This window comes from Eleutherodactylus coqui, chromosome 1 (assembly GCF_035609145.1).
Source record: "Eleutherodactylus coqui strain aEleCoq1 chromosome 1, aEleCoq1.hap1, whole genome shotgun sequence".
NCBI classification, from domain to species: domain Eukaryota; kingdom Metazoa; phylum Chordata; class Amphibia; order Anura; family Eleutherodactylidae; genus Eleutherodactylus; species Eleutherodactylus coqui.
In genome coordinates, this window is record NC_089837.1 from 383,234,766 (window position 1) to 383,259,317 (window position 24,552).

Genomic DNA, 24,552 nt, shown 5'->3' on the forward strand with positions numbered 1-24,552 from the left:
ACGGTATATGCCTTTTAATTAAATGAAAAAGTAAATGTGATTAAATAAAACAGTGCATTGGATAAAATTGTGAAATGTGGTCCAAATGGGTCTTATGGGTTTTACATTATAGATATTGCAATCTATAGACAAATGTATGTGTAGTTAAACAAGACAGCTCCATACATTTTTCACCTCCATTTGTTAGACTCTTTAAATGAGCACCAATGAACTTGTTCACCACAAGCATCCCCAGGGCTGTTACTGTACATCATATTTAGGAGGAGGCTGAGAGTTTCAATCTATATATATAAAATTGAATGTCTGTCTGTCTGTGTGTGTGTCTGTCTGTCTGTCTTTGTCCTTTATGCGCTACTACACCATTCATCCGATCGCCATGAAACTTTGGGAAGTTGTTGAGTACACTCCTGGGAAGATTATAGGCATAGTACATTTATGCTATGATAAATGGCGCGCGTGCGAGCGTCGTCGACAGTTACGCCCCCCCCCCCCCACGTAGATCGTTCGATTTCCATCATTGCCACTAATTCTCTCACTTCCCGATATTGTAGAAACATGAAATTTGCCACGAGCATTGATTATGTCATAAATAGGAAAAATTGATGGGTCCCGACTCGATTATTCAATTTTAAGCGCAAAAGAATTAGCGTCCAAATTTTACGTACAGAATCTAATTTTCTCGCTTCCCAATGTCATAGAAACTTGAAATTTGGCATAAGCATTGATTATGTCATAAATAGGAAAATGTAATGGGTCCCAGCTCGATTACTCAATTCTAAGCGCCAAAGAATTAGCGTCCAAATTTTACGTACGGAATCTAATTTTCTCACCTCCCAATGTCATAGAAACTTGAAATTTGGCACGAGCATTGATTATGTCATAAATAGGAAAAGTTAATAGGTCCCAATTTGATTATTCAATTCTAAGCGCCAAAGAATTAGCGTCCAAATTTTACGTACGGAATCTAATTTTCTCACCTCCCAATGTCATAGAAACTTGAAATTTGGCACGAGCATTGATTATGTCAAAAATAGGAAAAGTTAATGGGTCCCAACTCGATTATTCAATTCTAAGCGCCAAAGAATTAGCGTCCAAATTTTACGTACGGAATCTAATTCTCTCACTTCCCAATGTCATAGAAACTTGAAATTTGGCACGAGCATTGATTATCATAAATAGGAAAAGTTAATGGGTCCTAGCTCGATTATTCAATTCTAAGCGCCAAAGAATTAGCATCCAAATTTTACGTATGGAATCTAATTTTCTCACCTCCCAATGTCATAGAAACTTGAAATTTGGCATGAGCATTAATTATGTCATAAATAGGAAAAGATAATGGGTCCCAACTCGATTATTCAATTCTAAGCGCAAAAGAATTAGCATTCAAATTTTACGTACGGAATCTAATTCTCTCACTTCCCAATGTAATAGAAACTTGAAATTTGGCACGAGCATTGATTATGTCATAAATAGGAAAAGCTAATGGGTCCCAACTCGATTATTCAATTCTAAGCGCCAAAGAATTAGCGTCCAAATTTTACGTACGGAATCTAATTCTCTCACTTCCCAATGTCATAGAAACTTGAAATTTGGTACGAGCATTGATTATGTCATAAATAGGAAAAGCTAATGGGTCCCAACTCGATTATTCAATTCTAAGCGCCAAAGAATTAGCATCCAAATTTTACATACGGAATCTAATTCTCTCACTTCCCAATGTAATAGAAACTTGAAATTTGGCACAAGCATTGATTATGTCATAAATAGGAAAAGTTAATGGGTCCCAACTCGATTATTCAATTCTAAGCGCCAAAGAATTAGCGTCCAAATTTTACGTACGGAATCTAATTCTCTCACTTCCCAATGTCATAGAAACTTGAAATTTGGCACGAGCATTGATTATGTCAAAAATAGAATAAGTTAATGGGTCCCAACTCGATTATTCAATTCTAAGCGCAAAAGAATTAGCATCCAAATTTTACATACAGAATCTAATTCTCTCACTTCCCAATGTAATAGAAACTTGAAATTTGGCACGAGCATTGATTATGTCATAAGTAGGAAAAGTTAATGGGTCCCAACTCTATTATTCAATTCTAAGCGCCAAAAAATTAGCATCCAAATTTTACGTACAGAATCTAATTTTCTCACCTCCCAATGTCATAGAAACTTGAAATTTGGCACAAGCATTGATTATGTCATAAATAGGAAAAGTTAATAGGTCCCAACTCGATTATTCAATTCTAAGCGCCAAAGAATTAGTGTCCAAATTTTATGTACGGAATCTAATTTTCTCGCTTCCCAATGTCATAGAAACTTGAAATTTGGCACGAGCATTGATTATGTCATAAATAGGAAAAGTTAATAGGTCCCAACTCGATTATTCAATTCTAAGCGCAAAATAATTAGCGTCCAAATTTTACGTATGGAATCTAATTCTCTCACTTCCTGATGTCATCTATATATATATAAAAAGGAATGTATGTCTGTCTGTCTGTCCTTTTTGTGCTACTACACCATTCATCTAATCGCCATGAAACTTTGGGAAGTTGTTGAGTACACTTCTGGGAAGATTACTGGCATAGTACACCTATCCTGCAAGCATCGTCGACAGTTATGCCCCCCCAAACAAAGATCGTTTGATTTCCATCTCAAGCACAAAAGCAAAAGGCATTACGAGCAACGGGATGCGTGTTCAACTACAAAATGATGCATCCGCTGAACGTTTCGCAAGACAATTGCTGGATATTGAGAATGCTGAGGTAAAATGAAAGCTGTGCTGTGATTGGTTGCAATTTCTTATACTGCTGAGGTAACATGAAAGCTGTGCTGTGATTGGTTGCTATATATTATACCGCTGAGGTAACATGAAAGCTGTGCTGTGATTGGTTGCTATATATTATACTGCTGAGGTAACATGAAAGCTGCTGTGCTGTGATTGGTTGTTATATATTATACCGCTGAGGTAACTTGAAAGCTGCTATCTAGATATATAAAAACGAATGTATATATGTATGTCTGTCTTCGCAGCAACGCGCGACGGGTACGCTAGTTGTTTATATTAGGAACAGTACATTTGCAAGCAGTATGATGAAGTATTGTGCAGAGGTGTATTTGAATGTTTGATTGAATCTTGGAGTGGTGGTGGAACTCTGGGCAACTTATGCACAGCTATTTCCACTGATATTGCTCGGGAAACTTTTCTGCTGTTTGAGAAAGAAAATTATGTTATTTAGTAAGCTGTAAAGTCAGGGGCATAAGTAAAGATTTTTTGGGACAATGGATATTGTCAACAACCTTAGAGCAATGAAGGGATTTATGTCTTAACCCTTTCCAATCCACTGTCTGACCTCTGAAGACATTATGATTTAAGGCTGTACAGCTCCGATGTTGGAAGACATCCGTCGGGGTTCTCTTACTGTATATGGCCAGCCACTCTGCTGTTAAAGCCTATCCAATGTGTCACCTCATGCAGTACTGGCTTTAGCCAGCATATAGCGCCGTTGTATAACGGCAGGAAAAGAGTAAGCCCCTTAGGAAAACCAGGATATAAATTGGATTGGAAAGGGTTAATTCCTTTTAGTTTTCTAGAAGTAAAGGTGTTAGTTTCAGCATTTCTGATGATCCAGGACAGTTAAAAGGTTATTGCCAATATTTATGGTGGTCTATGCAATGAATGGAGTTACTGTTATAATCCTTGGTGGTCTAGGCAATTAAGGGGTTAATGTAAGGCTCTCTGGGGGAAAGCAGCAGTTAGGTGAAATACAGGATGGGTTAATGTTGCATACCTGCAATCCAGTAGTTAATCATCTCTCCAAACTCCAGCGTTGCCCTGCCTGTAACTTACTGCTTCCTCCCAGTACAGTTCAAAGAGATGAGTGCAGGGAGAAGATAGAAAGGATGTTGCAGCTATAATTGTACACCTGCACAGTTCTATAACCAGTCAGAGTAATTCAGGTGCACTCTGTGTGATCGTTAATGGCATAATCAAAGTGTACCAAAGTGAGCCTGCGGGCTCTCTGGCCTAGAGGCTTATTGTCTTCTGTCACCTCTGTGACTCGCTATAACTACTCCCCTGTGTTAAGCAGTTTTAGTGCATTTTTCCTGAACCTGGAGAAATTCTTTGAAAAATACTGCAGCCATCTGGTATTACCGATCGAGTTCTGCTAAAACGAATAATGCATAAAATGGCACCAAATCATCAAAGCTTTCAATCTGATGATTAATAATTATGCTCCCAAAGGGAAAGAGCTACAGAGTACACTTAGCATGGCCTAATTTTTCATTAATTTTGTCAATACTAGAAAAAAAATGAGCTAAAACAAATATTAATGCATCAGTCTATTCCGAGGGATGTCCCTATTGTATGGCCTATTTCCTCCTCCTTTCCTGCAATGTTAATAAATACTAAAACAGTAGAGCTTTATAGTAGACACTAACAGGAGGATAGGAGGAATTTACATTGTGACACACAATAGGACTAATCAAAAAAAATAAAAATTTTACAAAAAAATCCAGTGCTCATAAGAAGGACATATATTAAGTTCAAGTTTATATACACTATAAAATTGACATAATATATGTCCTTCTTTTGAGCGCAGGATTTTTTGTTTTCTTTTGTTTTATGCTTAAGAGAGCTCCTTTTAGAGCCCTCTTAAATCCATGCAGCTCTCCTTTATATGACTGTATGCCTAAAGCATGGGAAGGATCAATTCAGAAACAAAGACCAGACTACAGGTGTGGTACCTGGTTATCCCTAATCGGGTCCAGGTGTCCACACCAGGTGAGTCCTTATATGTTTTTTATATAAACTTTAATATTTTTTGTTGATTACCTTTCCGAGGCACTTTCCTAATTTTGACACAATAGGACTGGAAGAAAACAGAAGGGTTTCTGCTTTCTTTCCAACCCTCTTCCTGCTAGTTTCTCCTGTTCTCTGCCTCTACTTCTCACTCTTGCCGCCATGAAATATTCTGAAGAACATTTCCAGAGAAACAAGCAGAAAAATGGCCTGCTCACTCGAGACATGCCCAGGATCCAAGAAACTCCAGGTAAACCTACAGGAAAAAAAAAAAAAAGATTTGGCATTCATTGAGGTGCAATACTTCAAATGCTTTATTTTATGTATAAGATCAGGACAGAATGCAAGACAGTAATGGTGATAACAACAAACAAAAGGAGGGACTCGGTAAACACATTTCAGGCTGAAAGCCCTTAATCATGACCACACATGCCAGCTGGACATGAAAGGTACAGTATGAAACATGTTGACAGAGTCCTTCCTTTTGTTTGTTCTCTGTGTTTATTGTCTGATGTTACCAATGTTACTGTTTTCAATTATATCCTGATCCAATGGATTAAATAAAGCATTTGAGGTTTTATACCCCATCTGATGCTAGATCCTCTTTTTCTGTGAGAACATATAGAATGTCATTAAATGTATAATATACTGCAATAGTAAAGTATAGCAGTATATTGTACACACTAGTTCACGTCCGTTATAAGGGCCAGGAAAAAAAATAAATAAGATTAATAAAGTTTCTTCTATATGAGTAAATTTAAAAAATATTAAAATAAAAAAAAAACGTTTTCCCAGTTGTTACATAAAAAATGTTATTGCCACATATGTAAAAGTCCAGTTTAATAAAATATTGCATTATTAATCCTGCACTGTAAATTTTGTCAGAAAAACAAATCATGCAAAGCCAGAATTTATTTTTTTTGCCAGCCCCTCAACAAAAAAACTTGAATAAAAAGCAATCAAAAAGGTGGGTTTACTCCAAAATAGAACTAATAGAAACTACAGCGCTGTCTGCAAAAGTTCTCCCAAAGGAACATTAAAAAATAAATAAAGTGGAAAACTTAAAGCAACAAGGCAAAAAGCATTTGAGGTGAAAAGGGGTAAATAACTTCTTATCTGTTTGAAATGTAGGTCTATTTTGAACTCACTTTTAGTACATTTTACAGACTATCTAGTAACTGCACTTTATGTCAGGGGAAGCACCATTTGAGTAAATAGTGTTAGAGCTACGAAAATGCCAAAAGTAAGTTAGATTTGCTGTATTTGTTATACACTCTTACTGAATACAGAATACTGTAAGTCTAGAGCATAAATGGCTGATCTTATCAAAGGCAGACTATACAAAGTTATAAGGAATTTGTATTATTTGTTATTTGCTGGATGTATACCCTGGAGAAATCTTAGTCTTAAATGGAAAGTTCAGTCCATTATTGGTTTTGTTCTATACTAATGCTCTAGTATTCATGTACACTTTTTAACCCAGCCTGTATTAAGTTAAAAGAACATACATTCAGCACCTTCTTACATGAATATTTATGATCATCTCTCTATTACTGAAGACTAATTTTTTTTGTCTTCATTCTTCATATCTTATTCATGTACTCCACCATGAATCACAAACACACAATTTAAAGGCTTGCAAACAAGATGAAATTATAACTATGAATGAATTAGAATGATGGTTTTGCTCATTTTTTTGTTTCACGATCTGTCCATCATTTGCTGTTTTATTAGACATCTTACAAAATGACGCACATTGCCACAATGTACATGAGTTATTGAAACTTGACAGTGTATATGTTAACATAGTAAAATTGTTTATAAGGCTGAAAAAGACAGTTCAAGCTACTATCCTTCAATATTAAACCAGAGGAAGCCAAAAAATGAAGTGAACGCCAGTTTTTTAAATTTTAGGTGAAAAAAATGATTTATTGACTACAACTCTGGCAATTACAATAACCCCCTTGATCAACCCATTTAAAAATTCAGTTAAACAAGAACCTCAGGCGATTTATTTCTCCTGAACCCGAAGTTCGTAAACACCCCTAAATATAACACACTGTGGTATTAGGTTCAAATCTGAAAATATCTGCATGGACTTTGTAAAACTCCACGCAGATGTTGTTCTTGACCACATTTGAACCTAGCAGCACAGAGCCGCAAGTCAGCATTGCTAACTGCCAAGCCTCATCTGTACCCCCACTGTCATTTCAGGACGCTTAGACAGCGTTCAACACTAACTTTTGTGGTATTTATGAACAGAGAAAAAGCTGGAGGCGTTGCAGCATCAAGATTAGTAAATTATGGCATATTTTTATTTGGAACCTCAACAGAATCTAAGAGACTCCATTATACACCAATGTAATCTGTGTAGATGTATTTAGATCATTTCAAAAAAGGTTCTAGCATGGCTGTCATGGCTCAGTTATGAAAGAGGAACCATGACAATATTGCGACATTCTATTTCTATGGTGTTGTTTGTTTAAACACAGCAGATCCAAACACCGCAGATCTGGAGCCACGGGAATCAAAGCCATTCTCACTTACCACTGGGGTGTTTGTTTGCATAAAAGGATTGTGAATGGAATGATCAACACAATTCTATGACAGATAATTATTTTTATTTATTTGATTTTGGAAAATATCTGTATATCTAAATCAATTGTTTCCAGTTGCTTTTGAGCAGAATGTCACAATTATTGGGACAAAAACCTAATAATAAAACTTTAGCTAAAAGACATGGATAGAAACTTTCTTATAGTCTTCCCAATTACTGCATTTTACTCAATTCCCAGTGGATGCAAGCAAACTCATTGCTTACAAATCAGCAGTAGGTTATACAGAATATATGCTGTACTCTATTTTATCTATTTATAGTTACTATATCTATACCATGCATTTTTTTGATTATGACAGGCAACGTTTTTTTAAATAATTTATAATAAGGAATTAGGTAGAATAAGTGTAGAAATGACATATTAGGAAGGAGTTTCTGATGAGACCCTGAAGCTCTCATTAAAAGAAGAGGTCAGGAAAATGTAGCGCTCTACAATACATATTCTGCTCCTAATTAAAAGAAACATGCTATCGCAACTCAATATAGGCACACTTATGCTTTATTTTTTTTTCCCGAATAGTCACTCATCATACAAAAGAGAGAGAGAGAAATGTAATATCAGAGGAATTCCCAAATAAGTTGTGGAAAAAATGTCCAAGACATTACAGTAAGGATTATGGCATAACAAATCCTTGATTCAAATGTAAACTGTGAGAACCCTAATCAAAGCAAAGAAGGTAAGGAATACAAATAGAGATGAGCGAGCGTACTCGGAAAAGCACTACTCGCTCGAGTAATTTGCATTATCTGAGTATCGCTGTGCTCGTCCCTGAAGATTCGGGTGCCGGCACAGAGCGGGGAGCTGCAGGGGAGAGCGGGGAGGAACGGAGGGGAGATCTTTCTCTCCCTCTCTCCCGCCCGCTCTCCCCTGCTCCCCGCTGCGACTCACCTGTCAGCCGCAGCGGCACCCGAATCTTCAGGGACGAGCACAGCTATACTCGGATAAAGCAAATTACTGGAGCGAGTAGTGCTTTTCCGAGTACGCTCGCTCATCTCTAAATACAAACTAACATTTCTCTTTGTTGCACACTCATCTAAATTACAATGGGCTTGAACAGAACAACACACCATATAATATACTCCTGGATTCTCTCCTAGTTTTGACAAAGTAACATTTTGTCCAACAGTCACTTCAAATTGTAGACAACGCCTTTTGATGCTTAAGATATTCCCACCTTTTACCTCTTGCTTCCACTATCCTCAAAGGCCAAAGTATTTGTCCAAAACTGTAGATTCTACATATTGTTTTCAAGAACAAAACCCAGTGTATTTTATTCGATTTTGTTTGGTCCATTAGATTTGACTTTAGACACTGTAATTGAAAATTGTACCAACACAGTAGAAAAAGGCATGAAACGCACATTTAAATGTTATACATTGAACTAGTGCTTCTCAGCAATATTTGTAAACACGAGTCTACATATTACATTTTGTTTAGGTCACTTTATGGAGACTTCTTTATAGTGGGTCCATATGCTACTAGGTTTGGCACCACATGGCGACCCTCACTGCCATAATACAGCACCCACAAGGGGTCGACACAGTTTCCCAACAGCACCACGGCTTCCAGGCTAATTTGCCCACAGTTCTGAACCATATTACCCCACAGATGCTGCACCACACTATGTGAACAGGCCTTTAGGGCCTACTTGTTCATGCTCCCAGAAACGGTCTGAGATCCAAATAGGAATTACCATTATGCAGTCTCCTGCTAATTTAAAACATCTGGGCCAAATTTGTTGGAGTGCTGTTACTGAGGAAAACAAAAAGTGAAGTGACAGACTATAAACATTCACTAACATTGTAGACATGGACACACATCCGCATATTCACACACAGGTCTAATGCATCTCGGAACTAAGTGGTCCATGTCTTATTTGCCATGCAGTGCCCAGTAGCATAGGGACCCACTGAAAAAGGGTTAATGTGAAGTGACTAATGGGTTTATACAATTTGTAAAAAATGTACTGCATCAAAGACCCTCATGTTTATCAATATTGCTGAGAAGCACTAGATGATTATATGTAGAGATGAGCGAACATACTCGTCCGAGCTTGATACTCGTTCGAGTATTAGTGTGTTCGAGATGCTCGTTACTAGAGGCGAGCACCACGCGATGTTCGAGTTACTTTCACTTTCATCTCTGAGACGTTAGCTCGCTTTTCTGGCCAATAGAAGGACAGGGAAGGCATTACAACTTCCCCCTGCGACGTTAAAGCCCTATACCACCCCCCTGCAGTGAGTGGCTGGCGAGATCAGGTGTCACCCGAGTATATAAATCGGCCCCTCCCGCGGCTCGCCACAGATGCATTCTGACAGAGATCAGGGAAAGTGCTGCTGATGCCGGAGCTGCTATAGGGAGAGCGTTAGGAGTGATTTTAGGCTTCAAGAACCCCAACGGTCCTTCTTAGGGCCACATCTGACCGTGTGCAGTACTGTTGAGGCTGCTTTTTGCAGTGTTGCACTTTTTTTTTTTTTTTGTATATCGGCCGTGCAGAGCATTGCGTCCTCAGTCTGCAGTCATTGTACAGAGTATAGGGCCAGTACTGGTGAAGCAGGGAAAGAGATATTCAGGCTATATAGGCAGTGGGCTTTTTCCAAAAAATTGGGGAAAAATACTATATTTGGGCTGCCTGTGACCGTCTTCATTTTACTGTGTGTCTGCTGGGGGTAGTAGTCCTAATTAATACGCAGCTAAGCGTTACAGCAGACTTGCGCAAAATTGTTTCCTGGATCTGCTGTCTCTGTTACATCAGCGCTGTCATCCCGCCAGAGGGAAACAGTATACATAATATTATACGCTGCCTACAGTATCTATCTGCTGGGGGTAGTAGTCCTAATTAATACGCAGCTAAGCGTTACAGCAGGCTGGCGCAAAATTGTTTCCTGGATCTGCTGTCTCTGTTACATCAGCGCTGTCATCCCGCCAGAGGGAAACAGTATACATAATATTATACGCTGCCTACTGTATCTATCTGCTGGGGGTAGTAGTCCTAATTAATACGCAGCTAAGCGTTACAGCAGGCTGGGCAAAATTGTTTCCTGGATCTGCTGTCTCTGTTACATCAGCACCATCATCCCGCTAGAGGGAAAGAGTATACATAATATTATACGCTGCCTACAGTATCCATCTGCTGGGGGTAGTAGTCCTAATTAATATGCAGCTAAGCGTTACAGCAGGCTGGCGCAAAATTGTTTCCTGGATCTGCTGTCTCTGTTACATCAGCGCCGTCATCCCGCCAGAGGGAAACAGTATACATAATATTATAAGCTGCCTACGGTATCTATCTGCTGGGGGTAGTAGTCCTAATTAATACGCAGCTAAGCGTTACAGCAGGCTGGCGCAAAATTGTTTCCTGGATCTGCTGTGCGTTCCGTAAGGGAAGTCAACCTCCAACCACAGGCCAATAAGCGGCACATTTAATTACAGCGTTCTGTTTCTGCACTACTGGTAATACAGCATGCTGAGGGGTAGGGGTAGGCCTAGAGGACGTGGACGCGGGCGAGGACGCGGAGGCCCAAGTCAGGGTGTGGGCACAGGCCGAGCTCCTGATCCAGGTGTATCGCAGCCAACTGCTGCGGGATTAGGAGAGAGGCATGTTTCTGGCGTCCCCACATTCATCTCACAATTAATTGGTCCACGCGGTAGACCTTTATTAGAAAATGAGCAGTGTGAGCAGGTCCTGTCGTGGATGGCAGAAAGTGCAACCAGCAATCTATCGACCACCCAGAATTCTGCGCCGTCCACTGCTGCAACTCAGAATCCTCTGGCTGCTGCTCCTCCTTCCTCCCAGCCTCCTCACTCCATTACAATGACACATTCTGAGGAGCAGGCAGACTCCCAGGAACTGTTCTCGGGCCCCTGCCCAGAATGGGCAGCAATGGTTCCGAATCCTCTCCCACTGGAGGAGTTTGTCGTGACCGATGCCCAACCTTTGGAAAGTTCCCGGGGTCCGGGGGATGAGGCTGGGGACTTCCGGCAACTGTCTCAAGAGCTTTCAGTGGGTGAGGAGGAGGATGACGATGAGACACAGTTGTCTATCACTCAGGTAGTAGTAATTGGAGTAAGTCCGAGGGAGGAGCGCACAGAGGATTCGGAGGAAGAGTAGCAGGACGATGAGGTGACTGACCCCACCTGGTTTGCTACGCCTACTGAGGACAGGTCTTCAGAGGGGGAGGCAAGTGCAGCAGCAGGGCAGGTTGCAAGAGGCAGTGCGGTGGCCAGGGGCCAGACCGAATAATCCACCAACTGTTTCCCAAAGCGCCCCCTCGCGCCATGCCACCCTGCAGAGGCCGAGGTGCTCAAAGGTCTGGCAGTTTTCCACTGAGAGTGCAGACGACCGATGAACAGTGGTGTGCAACCTCTGTCGCGCCTCACCACCACCAGCATGCGCAGACATATGATGGCCAAGCACCCCACAAGGTGGGACGAAGGCCGTTCACCGCCTCCGGTTTGCACCGCTGCCTCTCCCCCTGTGCCCCAACCTGCCACTGAGATACAACCCCCCTCTCAGGACACAGGCACTACCGTCTCCTGGCCTGCACCCACACCCTCACCTCCGCTGTGCTCAGCCCCATCCACCAATGTCTCTCAGCGCACCGTGCAGCCGTCGCTAGCGCAAGTGTTGGAGCGCAAGCGCAAGTACGCCGCCACGCACCCGCACGCTCAAGCGTTAAACGTGCACATAGCCAGATTTATCAGCCTGGAGATGCTGCCGTATAGGGTTGTGGAAACGGAAGCTTTCAAAGGTATGATGGCGGCCGCGGCCCCGCGCTACTCAGTTCCCAGTCGCCACTACTTTTCCCGATGTGCGGTCCCAGCCCTGCACGACCACGTCTCCTGCAACATTGTACGCGCCCTCACCAACGTTGTTACTTGCAAGGTTCACTTAACAACGGACACGTGGACAAGCACAGGCGGGCAGGGCCACTATATCTCCCTGACAGCACATTGGGTGAATTTAGTGGAGGCTGGGACAGAGTCAGAGCCTGGGACCGCTCACGTCCTACCCACCCCCAGATTTGCGGGCCCCAGCTCGGTGGTGGTATCTGTGGCGGTGTATGCTTCCTCCACTAAACCACTCTCCTCCTCCTCCTCCTATGCAACCTCTGTCTCGCAATCAAGATGTGTCAGCAGCAGCATGTCGCCAGCAGTCGGTGTCGCGCGTCGTGGCAGCACAGTGGTGGGCAAGCGTCAGCAGGCCGTGCTGAAACTACTCAGCTTAGGAGAGAAGAGGCACTTGGCCCACGAACTGCTGCAGGGTCTGACAGAGCAGACCGACCGCTGACTTGCGCCGCTGAGCCTCCAACCGGGCATGGTCGTGTGTGACAATGGCCGTAACCTGGTGGCGGCTCTGCAGCTCGGCAGCCTCACGCACGTGCCATGCCTTGCCCACGTCTTTAATTTTTCGTTCTTCAGCGCTTTCTGAAAAGCTACCCACGCTTGTCAGACCTGCTCGGAAAGGTGCGCCAGCACATTTCCGCAAGTCCCACACGGACGCTGCCACCCTGCGCACCCTGCAACATCGGTTTCATCTGCCAGTGCACCGACTGCTGTGCGACGTGCCCACACGGTGGAACTCTATGCTCCACATGTTGGCCAGGCTCTATGAGCAGCGTAGAGCTATAGTGGAATACCAACTCCAACATGGGCGGCGCAGTGGGAGTCAGCCTCCTCAATTCTTTACAGAAGAGTGGGCCTGGTTGGCAGACATCTGCCAGGTCCTTGGAAACTTTGAGGAGTCTACCCAGATGGTGAGCGGTGATGCTGCAATCATTAGCGTCACCATTCCTCTGCTATGCCTCTTGAGAAGTTCCCTGCAAAGCATAAAGGCAGACGCTTTGCACTCGGAAACAGAGGCGGGGGAAGACAGTATGTCGCTGGATAGTCAGAGCACCCTCCTGTCTATATCTCAGCGCGTTGAGGAGGAGGAGGAGGAGCATGAGGAGGATGAGGAGGAGGAGGAAGAGACAGCTTGGCCCACTGCTGAGGGTACACATGCTGCTTGCCTGTCATCCTTTCAGCGTGTATGGCCTGAGGAGGAGGATCCTGAAAGTGATCTTCCTAGTGAGGACAGCCATGTGTTGCGTACAGGTACCCTGGCACACATGGCTGACTTCATGTTAGGATGCCTTTCTCATGACCCTCGCGTTACACGCATTCTGGCCACTACGGATTACTGGGTGTACACACTGCTTGACCCACGGTATAAGGAGAACCTTTCCACTCTCATACCCGAAGAGGAAAGGGGTTCGAGAGTGATGCTATACCACAGGACCCTGGCGGACAAACTGATGGTAAAATTTCCATCCGACAGCGCTAGTGGCCGAAGGCGCAGTTCCGAGGGCCCGGTGGCAGGGGAGGCGCAGAGATCAGGCAGCATGTACAGCACAGGCAGGGGAACACTCTCTAAGGCCTTTGACAGTTTTCTGGCTCCCCAACAAGACTGTGTCACCGCTCCCCAGTCAAGGCTGAGTCGGCGGGAGCACTGTAAAAGGATGGTGAGGGAGTACGTAGCCGATCGCACGACCGTCCTTGGTGACGCCTCTGCCCCCTACAACTACTGGGTGTCGAAGCTGGACACGTGGCCTGAACTCGCGCTGTATGCCCTGGAGGTGCTTGCTTGTCCTGCGGCTAGAGTCTTGTCAGAGAGGGTGTTTAGTGCGGCTGGGGGAATCATCACAGATAAGCGTACCCGCCTGTCAACCGACAGTGCCGACAGGCTTACACTCATCAAGATGAACAAAGCCTGGATTTCCCCAGACTTCTCTTCTCCACCAGCGGACAGCAGCGATACCTAAACAATACGTAGGCTGCACCCGCGGATGGAAGCATTGTTCTCTATCACCATCAAAACGTGGACCTTTTAGCTTCATCAATCTGTGTATAATATTCATCCTCCTCCTCATGCTCCTCCTCCTGAAACCTGACGTAATCACGCCGAACGGCCAATTTTTCTTAGGCCCACAAGGGTCAGTCGTATAATTTTTGTAAACAATTTTTATACGTTTCAATGCTCATTAAAGCGTTGAAACTTGCACCTGAACCAATTTTTATTTTAACTGGGCTGCCTCCAGGCCTAGTTACACATTAAGCCACATTAACCAAAGCGATTAATGGGTTTCACCTGCCCTCTTAGTTGGGCATGGGCAATTTTTCTGACGTACATTAGTACTGTTGGTACACCAATTTTTTGGGGCCCTCGCCTACAGTGTAATCCAATTAATTTTTTGCCCACCTGCATTAAAGCTGACGTTACCTCAGCTGTGATGGGCACTGCATTGGGATACATTTATGTACAGCCGGTGGGTTCCTGGGAGCCACCCATGCTGTCGGTCCACACGGAGTTGTAACTGCATGTGTCCACTTCTAAAGAACCCCAGTCTGACTGGGGCATGCAGTGTGGGCCGAAGCCCACCTGCATTAAACATGACATTACCTCAGCTGTGATGGGCAATGCAATGGGATATATTTATGTACCGCCGGTGGCTTCCTGGCACCCAACCATGCTGTGGCTCCACACGGACTTCACAATAGGGAGTTGTACCTGCCTGTGTCTATGAATTAAAAACCCCGGTCAGGTTGGGGCATGCAGTGTGGGCCGAAGCCCACCTGCATTTAATCGGACGTTACCTCAGCTGTGATGGGCACTACAATGGGATACATTTATGTACAGCTGGTGGGTTCCAGGGAGCCACCCATGCTGTGGGTGAACACGGAATTCCCATTGCGGAGTTGTACCTGCCTGTGACTATTTATAAAAAACCGCGGTCTGGCTGGGGCATGCAGACACCTTGACAGAATGAATAGTGTGTGGCACATAGGTTCCCCATTGCTATGCCCACGTGTGCAGCTCCTTGCCGCTATTGTGGCTTAATAGTGGGACCTGGGAACTTGAGATGCAGCCCAACATGTAGCCCCTCGCCTGCCCTATCCGTTGCTGTGTCGTTCCCATCACTTTCTTGAATTGCCCAGATTTTCACAAATGGAAACCTTAGCGAGCATCGGCGATATACAAAAATGCTCGGGTCGCCCATTGACTTCAATGGGGTTCGTTACTCGAAACGAACCCTCGAGCATCGCGAAAATTTCGTCCCAAGTAACGAGCACCCGAGCATTTTGGTGCTCGCTCATCTCTAATTATATGCAATCATTGTCAAAAAAATCAAGCACCTAGAGGAAGTTGTTGTTATCAAACAGTTTCTATATATTGTCCTGTGATATATCTGTCCACATTTGCTGTAACTGTGCTTGTAGATTGTGCAAAATCGAAGGGCTGTCAAAGTTAGCGTCCCATCTGGTCCCATACGTGTTCTAGTGGCAATATATCCAGCGACAAGCCAGGCAACAGAAGTGTGTGAATGATGTGTAGGCATTCCTGAGACTCCTTTACTGTGTGCGGCTGAGCATTATCCTGCTGGAAAATACCTCTTGGAAGTCCTGCCATGAGAGGAACACATGTAGCTGCAGGATGTCCTGAACATATCGCTGAGCTGTCATTGTCCCTCATACCACTAATAGGGGGGACCAACCCCTATGTGATGGCCAGCAGAAAATCACACCAGCAGCGGGGGCAGTGTGCGGCTCCACAGTAAAGGCAGGATTGAGGCGCTCAGCCCTAAGTCTCTAAACACAAACATGGATGTTATCTGTGCCCAAATTAAACCTGGATTTGTCACTGAAGACAACCTGGTTCCACTTCATAGCAGTCCAGTTTTCTATTTCATGACAGAACTGTGTCATCAAATAGGCGATAGTGTGTGGGTGTCGAAGGCAATACACACAATGGGCACCATGTTACCAAATATCATTCAGTCAAGCACTTGGAGATGGTTCCAACAGACACAGGGTCTTGTGATGATGGTGCCACCTGCCTTTGAATTGCGGACAACAAAACAGTTTGTCGATATTACCATCCAGCTTCTTACATTCCAAAATTGCGCCTCCTCTCAAACTCCTGTCACCTAGTTGAAATTTCTTCAAAGTGTTGTAAAAGTATGTCGTGTGATCAACAATCTCGACAAAAGTAGAAAAAGACGTCACTACACACAAATAGCCTCTGAGAGTCTTTTCATAGACCAAGCATGGAACCACTTTTAGGGCTTATATGGCAAGACCGATATACGCACGTCTGAATAAGCCCTAAGGAAAACAATGTAGAACCTTGCCTGTGGTAGACTAAGTAGTGAAGGAGGATTGAACAGGTTTTGGAAATATGTGATTATTATAAATAATAACTATAAGTCTTTGAATACATTGACCAAAATTAATAATAGAAAAGTATTAAAAGCTACTTTACTCAACAGCAGTGAAGTGCCAGTAATAGTGTTGAGAGCCATATTGGCCAACAAGCGCAAAGAAATTTAAACTTTTTTCTTGTTGAAGTATTCAGTTGAATTTATTTGTCAAAGAGATAGTTCCACTTTCACAGTAGAAGCTCAAAATATAAAAACTAAATTGAAGGTTTTCACACAATAAAACTTATTTTATAATAAGGAACTATTATTGTGAAATTCATTTTGTTCATCTCCCAAGTTTGGAAGACCATGCTGAGCTTTTTTTGTATCCTGCAACAGAAACTAAAGTAAGAATGGGCATTCATTTTAAATGAAACAAATGCCTCCACCAGTGCATGACTTAATCATTGCTGGGAGGCAGGCAGCAGCAAGCAAGATAATGTTTTTAAATAGCATTTAAATATACATAAAAGCCTTACTTTGTCACATTTTGCAGTTTAGCCAGCTGTATTCGAAGATAAATTAACTGCATTTTATTTTAATGACAATTAGCAGATCCTGAAGTTCATTGTGTTACCATTTCAATGAAAAGGCAAAAAGAGTGCGAGAAGAAATATTTTCCTTAATTTAAAATAATTTCACAACAATAATTCTAACTGAAATTAAAAGTTTTGAGATTCTGGATTTCTGTAGGATTTGGTTTTAATCCACACAATGGTTGCAAGGGGCTTAGGTGAACACATGACATACAAGAACAGCTTCATTGTCTATTAATTATAAACAGCTTGGATGGGTGGAAAGAATGCATAACCAGCATGGAGGCAGTCAATATATAAGTGTCTTATTAATTACAGATGATAATAAATCTCACATAAAGCAAAGCGAATGACGTCTGAATGTTCTGTGATTACATTATGTAACTGATCAACTCAAACAGGGACTAAGCAATGTAGCATAACAGTAAGAGACTAAATCAGGGCACGTGCTTAAATAAGGCCAAAGTCCAATTAAATAGCCAATATATGGCTACAAAATATTAGACTTTTGGACTAGAAAGGAAAAAATGTTACTGTTTAACCCCTTAATGACGCGGACCCCTTTTTTTTCTCCCCCCTTTAAAAAAATCGTAACTCCTTAACTTATCCATCGATGTCGCTGTATGAGGGCTTGTTTTTTGCAGGACGAGTTGTATTTTTCATTGGTGCTATTTAAAGTACCATATAATGTACTGAAAAACGTTTAAAAAAGTCTAAGTGGAGTAAAATGAAAAAAAAACAAAAACATTCCGCCAACTTTCAGTGCGTCTTGTTTCTACGTCACAAAAACTTCAACAAAAATGGCATGATAACTTTATTCTATGGGTCAGTACGATTGCTACGATACCAAACTTGTATAGTTTTTTTTTTTTTACTGTACTAGTGTTTTTTTTTTCAAAGACATTTAATTTTTTTCGATTATTTTCTGCCGCCATCTTCTGCGCGCAATAACTTTTTTATTTTTCCGTCAACGTGGTTGAGCGAGGGCTCATTTTTTGCGGGGTTGTCCTATAGTTTCCGTTTTGATTCGGAATACATGCTATGCTATAGCATTATGTCATACTGCATTCTGACAGGCAGCCTATCAAGCCACCCCATGGGGATTGCTTGATAGGCAGTCTCCCAAGTCAGCCCTGGGGCCTTTCAGAAGGCCCCGACAGCCATAACACCTGCACGGCTCCCCTGATCTCACCGCGGGGAGGCTGTGCGGGACGATTTAAATGCCGCTGTCAGAATTTACAGTGGCATTTAAAGAATTAATAGCCGCGATCGGACACATGGCCGATTTCAGCTATTGCCCGCTGGTGTCAGCTGTAATAAACAGCTGACGCCTGCGCTGTATGAAGACATAAATGTACATCCTGGAGCGGTAATCGATTAAAGATGCTGTTCCACCATTAAATATTGTATTCAATGTATAGATTATAAGCATTAATACTGTTAGTTGTAACTTTTCAAAAGATTTTGCTAATGTGTGGAGCACATATGTGAGCAAAAAAAAAAACACTCACCTGACTGAGTCCTTAAAGAGTGAAAATGCACATACAGTGGATACCTAATCAACCAGTTTGAACATCTGGGTTTATTGCATATATACGCCTTAAAGGAGTTTCATAGCCCTCAACTAATTATGGACAGGTCATCATTATTTGCTCAGTGGGTGTCCACTAGCCTGGACCCCTATCAATCAGCTGATCGCTGGGTTGTAAGTAGCTGATGTGTTGCCAGAAACACAAGCTCCAAGTACATTACAGTGGTCTAAGATGGTATTAAAGCATAGCTTCCACTACTAAGAATAGGGTATCAGTAGTTTATTCTTGAAAAAAAAATTAATGTGATGTGACATTCCATTTAGAAGCTTGATATCTAGTGTATGTCTTATAGTAACACGTATTTAAGTACTGACGTGTAAGAGAAAAAAAGTCCATTAGTCCAACACTAAGCTAGTTCACAAAAAAATAATTGATATTCAATCTATATGCTATATGCAACTTATGTGATCACATTTTCATCACACAAGCAAAACAAGAAAGCATATTAAAACCTATAATATAAAATAGTCATTTTACCTACTGTTTTGTTCTTTACAGGAATACCAAATAGACATATTTTTTGCTCAAACGTGGATTGACAATCGTCTCAGGTTCAATAGTACCATGAAGATTTTAACTCTCAACAGCAATATGGTTGGATTAATATGGATTCCAGACACTATTTTTCGTAACTCTAAAACTGCAGAAGCTCATTGGATAACAACTCCAAATCAACTTCTAAGAATATGGAATGATGGGAAAATTTTGTATACATTAAGGTATGATGCCTGCCACTTTTTATTCTCATGATTTTGTCTGTTTAAATCTCTGTTTGCTTCATGCATTCTTATTCTTGAATATCATTGCACTTGATATATTTGTGACACTCGTGGAGCCATAAAATATCTATTACATTCAATTGATATTCTGTAAGAGGGAGCATTGTAGGTATAAATAGTACATCTCCAAATCTCATTTTTGAATAGCTTTTCCCAGGTAAGCCTGCAATCTGAGCAAGAGTTGTCGAAACCAGACTGATTTTTGAAGGCTCAAATGAGTCTATAACAAATTAAAAAAAGGATTACGACAATATTTTTTTCTAAATCAATTTTTGTTACATTTTACAGATTTAACATTCCTTCTTCCCCAACAGGAGACAACACAAAATACATTTTATATCTTAAAGTTGTATATTACAATGAGATATTGAAAAACAGATCATAATTATCCTTCTGCTACTTAGTTGTGTCATCACAGAAGTGGCGATTGCCCAATCATATTGTGGTTAAGTCAAATGAGGGAAGAGGGATAAAAGGGGGGAGGGGAATCAGGTAAGAAGGGGTGGTGGGGTAATAAAGAGAGGTGATAGACCTTGATGGTATGTCAGAAATATTTTCTACTTCGTTACATATGTCCTACTTCTGCCATGACGCCTATCGACCACTCACATCCAGTTTCTGGTCACTGTCCATTTCAATGTCCTCTCCGCTGAATATTTATCTAGGAAGCGGGTACAAACATTCTGTGTCTGATGTGAACAAAGAGGGGGGAGGGAACCTTCAGCCCCCCAAGTCTCTACCCTTATTGTGTTGGCAGGACTCCTCTCCGGGCAAAAGGTCTAAATTAAGCTATCTGTCTCCAGGGGCCCCATATCTTCACAAATCTATCATGTGACCCCCTATTCCAGCTGTATAGTTCCTCCAAATTGTAAATTAAGTCTACTTTTGCTTTTCATTGATCTAAAGTTGGCGGGGTCTTCTGAAGCCAAAGGAGAGGTATTAGGGCCTTTGGCGCGTCTAGAAGATACGCCAACAGTCTATCTTTAAGAGGATGAAAAATCGTGGAGGGCTTCTATAGGAAGATCATCTCCGTCATTATTGAGAAGTCTGGTTTTATAGACTGCATCACTCCTTTGACATCCTTCCAGAACATATCAATAACTGGACACTCCCACCAGATATGTCTGAAGGAGCCTACTTCTGTATTACATCTCCAGCATCTATCGTGTGGAGCAAGCTTATAGGCAAAGATCCATTGTAGGGTTTTGTACTATCTAACTAAAAGCTTATAGTGGCTTGCTTGAAACAGGATAAATAGAGATAGGCCGAAGGCAGTTTGCAGAATTAGTTTAATATCAGCAGAGGATAGGGATATGTTAAGTTTCTTTTCCCAAGAACTGAGGAAAGCTGGTTTATAAACCCCAGGGGGCATAATAATCTTCTTGCGAAGAGTAGTGATCATTTTATGTTTAGGGCGGTTTTTATGAAGTAGATTTTTGAATGGAGTCTCTGGTCTAGTAGACCTCTGTGTTTTTCGAAACTCATCAAACACTTTTGTCACATGGGCTTTCTGTAGAAAAGAAAGGGACGGATGTGGGATTAGAGTTGTAATAATATCAGAGGCCCTTCTATGGGCTTGCGCTTGTAAGTCTCTTATCTTTAGAGTAGCAAATTTCCCCCAGATGCTTCTGACTGACCTAACTGTAGTCCAGCCCAAGAGTTTTCAAAGGGCGCTCAGCGGGGCGGACGGAGATGGTTCTGGTGCCAGGGATTTTCTCAGTTTATCCCAGATCTCACAGGGGCCTTGCATTAGTGGGTTGAAATTTTTAGATCTGTATAGGCTTCTGGCCGGGTACCATAGGTCCTCTAGCAGAGTATCTCCATAAGAACCAACTACTAGACGTTGTAACAATTTGTCTTTTGTAGTAGAGATCAGTTCCATGCAATAATTGAGTTGGGTCTAGCCTGAGAGAAATCGTGGACACATGGCAAGCCGATCCCCCCCTCGTCTCTCCTCCTAATCATAAGGCTATAGGCCAAGCGAGGTCTTCTCTGTTTCTAAACATATCCAAACAACACTGAGCGGAGAGTTCTAAAGAATGTCTGGGGTAGGGAAATTGGGAGCATTCTAAGTTTATACAGAATTATTGGGAGAACATAAGATTTTAGTATGTATTTTCTACCAAACCAGGAAATGTACGGCAGATCGTATGCGTGTAATAGGATCATGACCTGCGCTAGTAATGGAAGAACGTTGTTACAGTACAGATCTTCTGCTTTTTTTGTGATCTTGATTCTCAGATACTCTATCGAAGTGTCTGACCATTTGAAGAATGAACCGGATTTCAAGGATTTGCTTCGAGTTGAGGGAATAGAGACATTTAGGATAGTAGATTTGAAAAAGTTGATTTTAAAGTTGGACATGATGCCGAAAAATTTTAAAAATAAGATCAAGTTAGGGATGCCTGTCTCTGGTTCTGAGATTATGAACATAATGTCATCTGCAAACGCAGCTGTGGTCATAGAATTTGTGCCCAGCTTAAGTCCTCTTAAAGTGGGATCCATCCTTACCCCTTGCAGAAGAGGTTCTATAGAGAGAATGAAAAGGGTCGATGAGAGCGGGCAACCCTGTCGGGTACCATTGCGGATATTGAAAGGTGGGGAAAGTAAATTATTAATCTTCACCCTAGCGTAAGGTTCTTGATACAACGAAAAAATTGCAGAGATAAATAAGGGGGGGGGGGGGGGAATAAATTGAGCCAAAACTCTTTCCATATAAATCCAGTCCACCCTATCGAATGCCTTTCCGGCATCTGTTCCTATTAATGCTAATGGGATTCTATGGGTCTGGGCATATCTGGTGGCATTTAGCAGCCTACAGCAATTATCTCTGCCTTCTCTGCCCTTAATAAAGCCTCTTTAGTCTCTGTATATTAGGGAAGATATCAAATTCTCTAATCTTTTTGCCAGCAATGTAGCCCAAAATTTATCATCTAAATTAATAAGAGAAATGGGTTTGTAGCTGCTACATAGTTCAGGGTCTTTATTCTTTTTGTGTATAAGCGTAATATGTGCCTCCTGTGCTTGTTTGGGCAACGGGCTCCCTGGCATAAGCGCGTTGAAAAGGTCCTTCAGCTCTGGGGCCAAGACCTCCTTGAACTCTTTATAATATATGATCGGAAAGCCATCTGGGCCCAGTTTTTTTCCAGCAGGACAGAGTACTATTATATCTTCTAATTCTTGTAAGGACACTGGGTCTCGCAGAGATTTAATTGCACTGTCTTCCAATTTTGGGAGTTGTAGAGAGCTCAAGAATTGGTCTATTTGCCCCATAGTGCTACTCTGGTTCAAAAATGGATCTTGTCCTTTTAGATTATAGAGATTTGCATAGAACCTCTGAAAAGTCTCAGCTATTTCTTGGGATGAGGAAGAAGTTCTACCCGTATGATCTATAATTGATGCACTAAAATTTTTTGGTTTAGTCTTTTTGATCAAAGCGGATAAGAGCTTACTCCCTTTATTTCCGTGTGCATAAACTGTGTACTTAAGGTGGAGATTAGAGATGAGCGAGCATACTCGTCCGAGCTTGATGCTCGTTCGAGTATTAGGGTGCTCGAGATGCTCGTTACTCGAGAGGAGCACCACGCGGTACTCGTCTCGATTAAACGAGCACTGACCATTGAATTCAATGGAGCCGGCAATACAGCCGGCTCCATTGAAAGCAATGGGCTGCCGGCGATCTCAGGATTAATTTTTGGGAAGGGCTTAAAAAATATAAGCCCTTACCTGAAAATCATCCTAAAATGTGTAAAAATAAAAATAAAAAAATGTCAGCATAAAGATCGTTCTCCTCTGCCAGCTGTGGCAGAGAAGAACGATGTTAGCCCATTGAATTCAATGGAGCCGGCAATACAGCCGGCTCCATTGAAAGCAATGGGCTGCCGGCGAGCGCGGGATGAATTTTCGGGAAGGGCTTAAAAATATAAGCCCTTACCTGAAAATCATCCTAAAATGTATAAAAATAAAAAAAAAATGTATACTCACCTTGTCCCTGCAGCCGGAGTTCAGCCGCGGCCGGCCGGCAGTTCTCCTGAACTGCTCTGTGTAGTATTCAGCAGGCGGGGATTTAAAATCCCCGCCTGCTGAATGGGCTGCCTCTGATTGGTCACAGCCTCACCAATCAGAGGCAGCTCTCACTCACACCTATTCATGAATTCATGAATGGGTGAGTGCTGCCTCTGATTGGCTCAGCGCAGGGACCAATCAGGGGCAGCTCTCACTCACACCCATTCATGAATTCATGAATTGGTGACTGCTGCCTCTGATTGGCTCAGTGCAGGGACCAATCAGGGGCAGCTCTCACTCACACCCATTCATGAATTCTGTATTGCCGGCTCCATTGAATTCAATGGGCGAACATCGTTCTTCTCTGCCACAGCTGTTACAGCTGTGGCAGAGGAGAATGATCTTTGTAGTATATGTTCTCAATGGGGTCGGCGCTGCTGCCGCCGGCCCCATTGAGCGCATATATAGAACACAAGGAATCGCAGAACGCAGATAGGCGCAATCTGCGATTCCTCATGTCCTATAATTTATCGGACATCCGCATAAAAAGCGGCCATGTGACCGATGCTATTGCGAAGCAATGGTTCAATATATGTGCAGATCGCATGCGCAAATCGCGCGAAAAAACGCCCGTCTGGCCGAGGCCTAATAACGACGTATTGAGTCTCCACTTCCACTCCTTAGGGCCATCGCCCTTGAGCCGAATGTCAGCATGTAAAGGGACATGGTCAGAGATGGTGATTGCATCTATTTTGGCTCCCTCTAATTTAGTCAGGATGTCGTGAGAGACAAATATGTAATCGAGGCTTTGAAAAGAGGAATGCACTTGGGAAAAATATGTGTAGTCTTTTGTTGAGAAATTAACAGATCGCCATGCATCCACGACTCCCAGGTCTTGGAGAGTTTTGTTTAGTTTTCTAATTTGCCTCTGAAAGATCCAGGATTTACCCCCCGATAAGTCCAACAAGGGATTTTTTATGATATT

The 24,552-nt window shown here is 42.4% G+C and overlaps 1 protein-coding gene across 1 annotated transcript in view; it reads left to right on the top strand.

Moving 5' to 3' along the window:
* Positions 1-24,552, top strand: part of GABRG3 (gamma-aminobutyric acid type A receptor subunit gamma3) — a 489,714-nt gene that overhangs the window by 247,187 nt on the left and 217,975 nt on the right. The window contains exon 4 of the mRNA XM_066579283.1: positions 19,282-19,502. Within this exon, the coding sequence (XP_066435380.1) occupies positions 19,282-19,502 (221 nt within the window). The remainder of the gene's footprint in view (positions 1-19,281; positions 19,503-24,552) is intronic.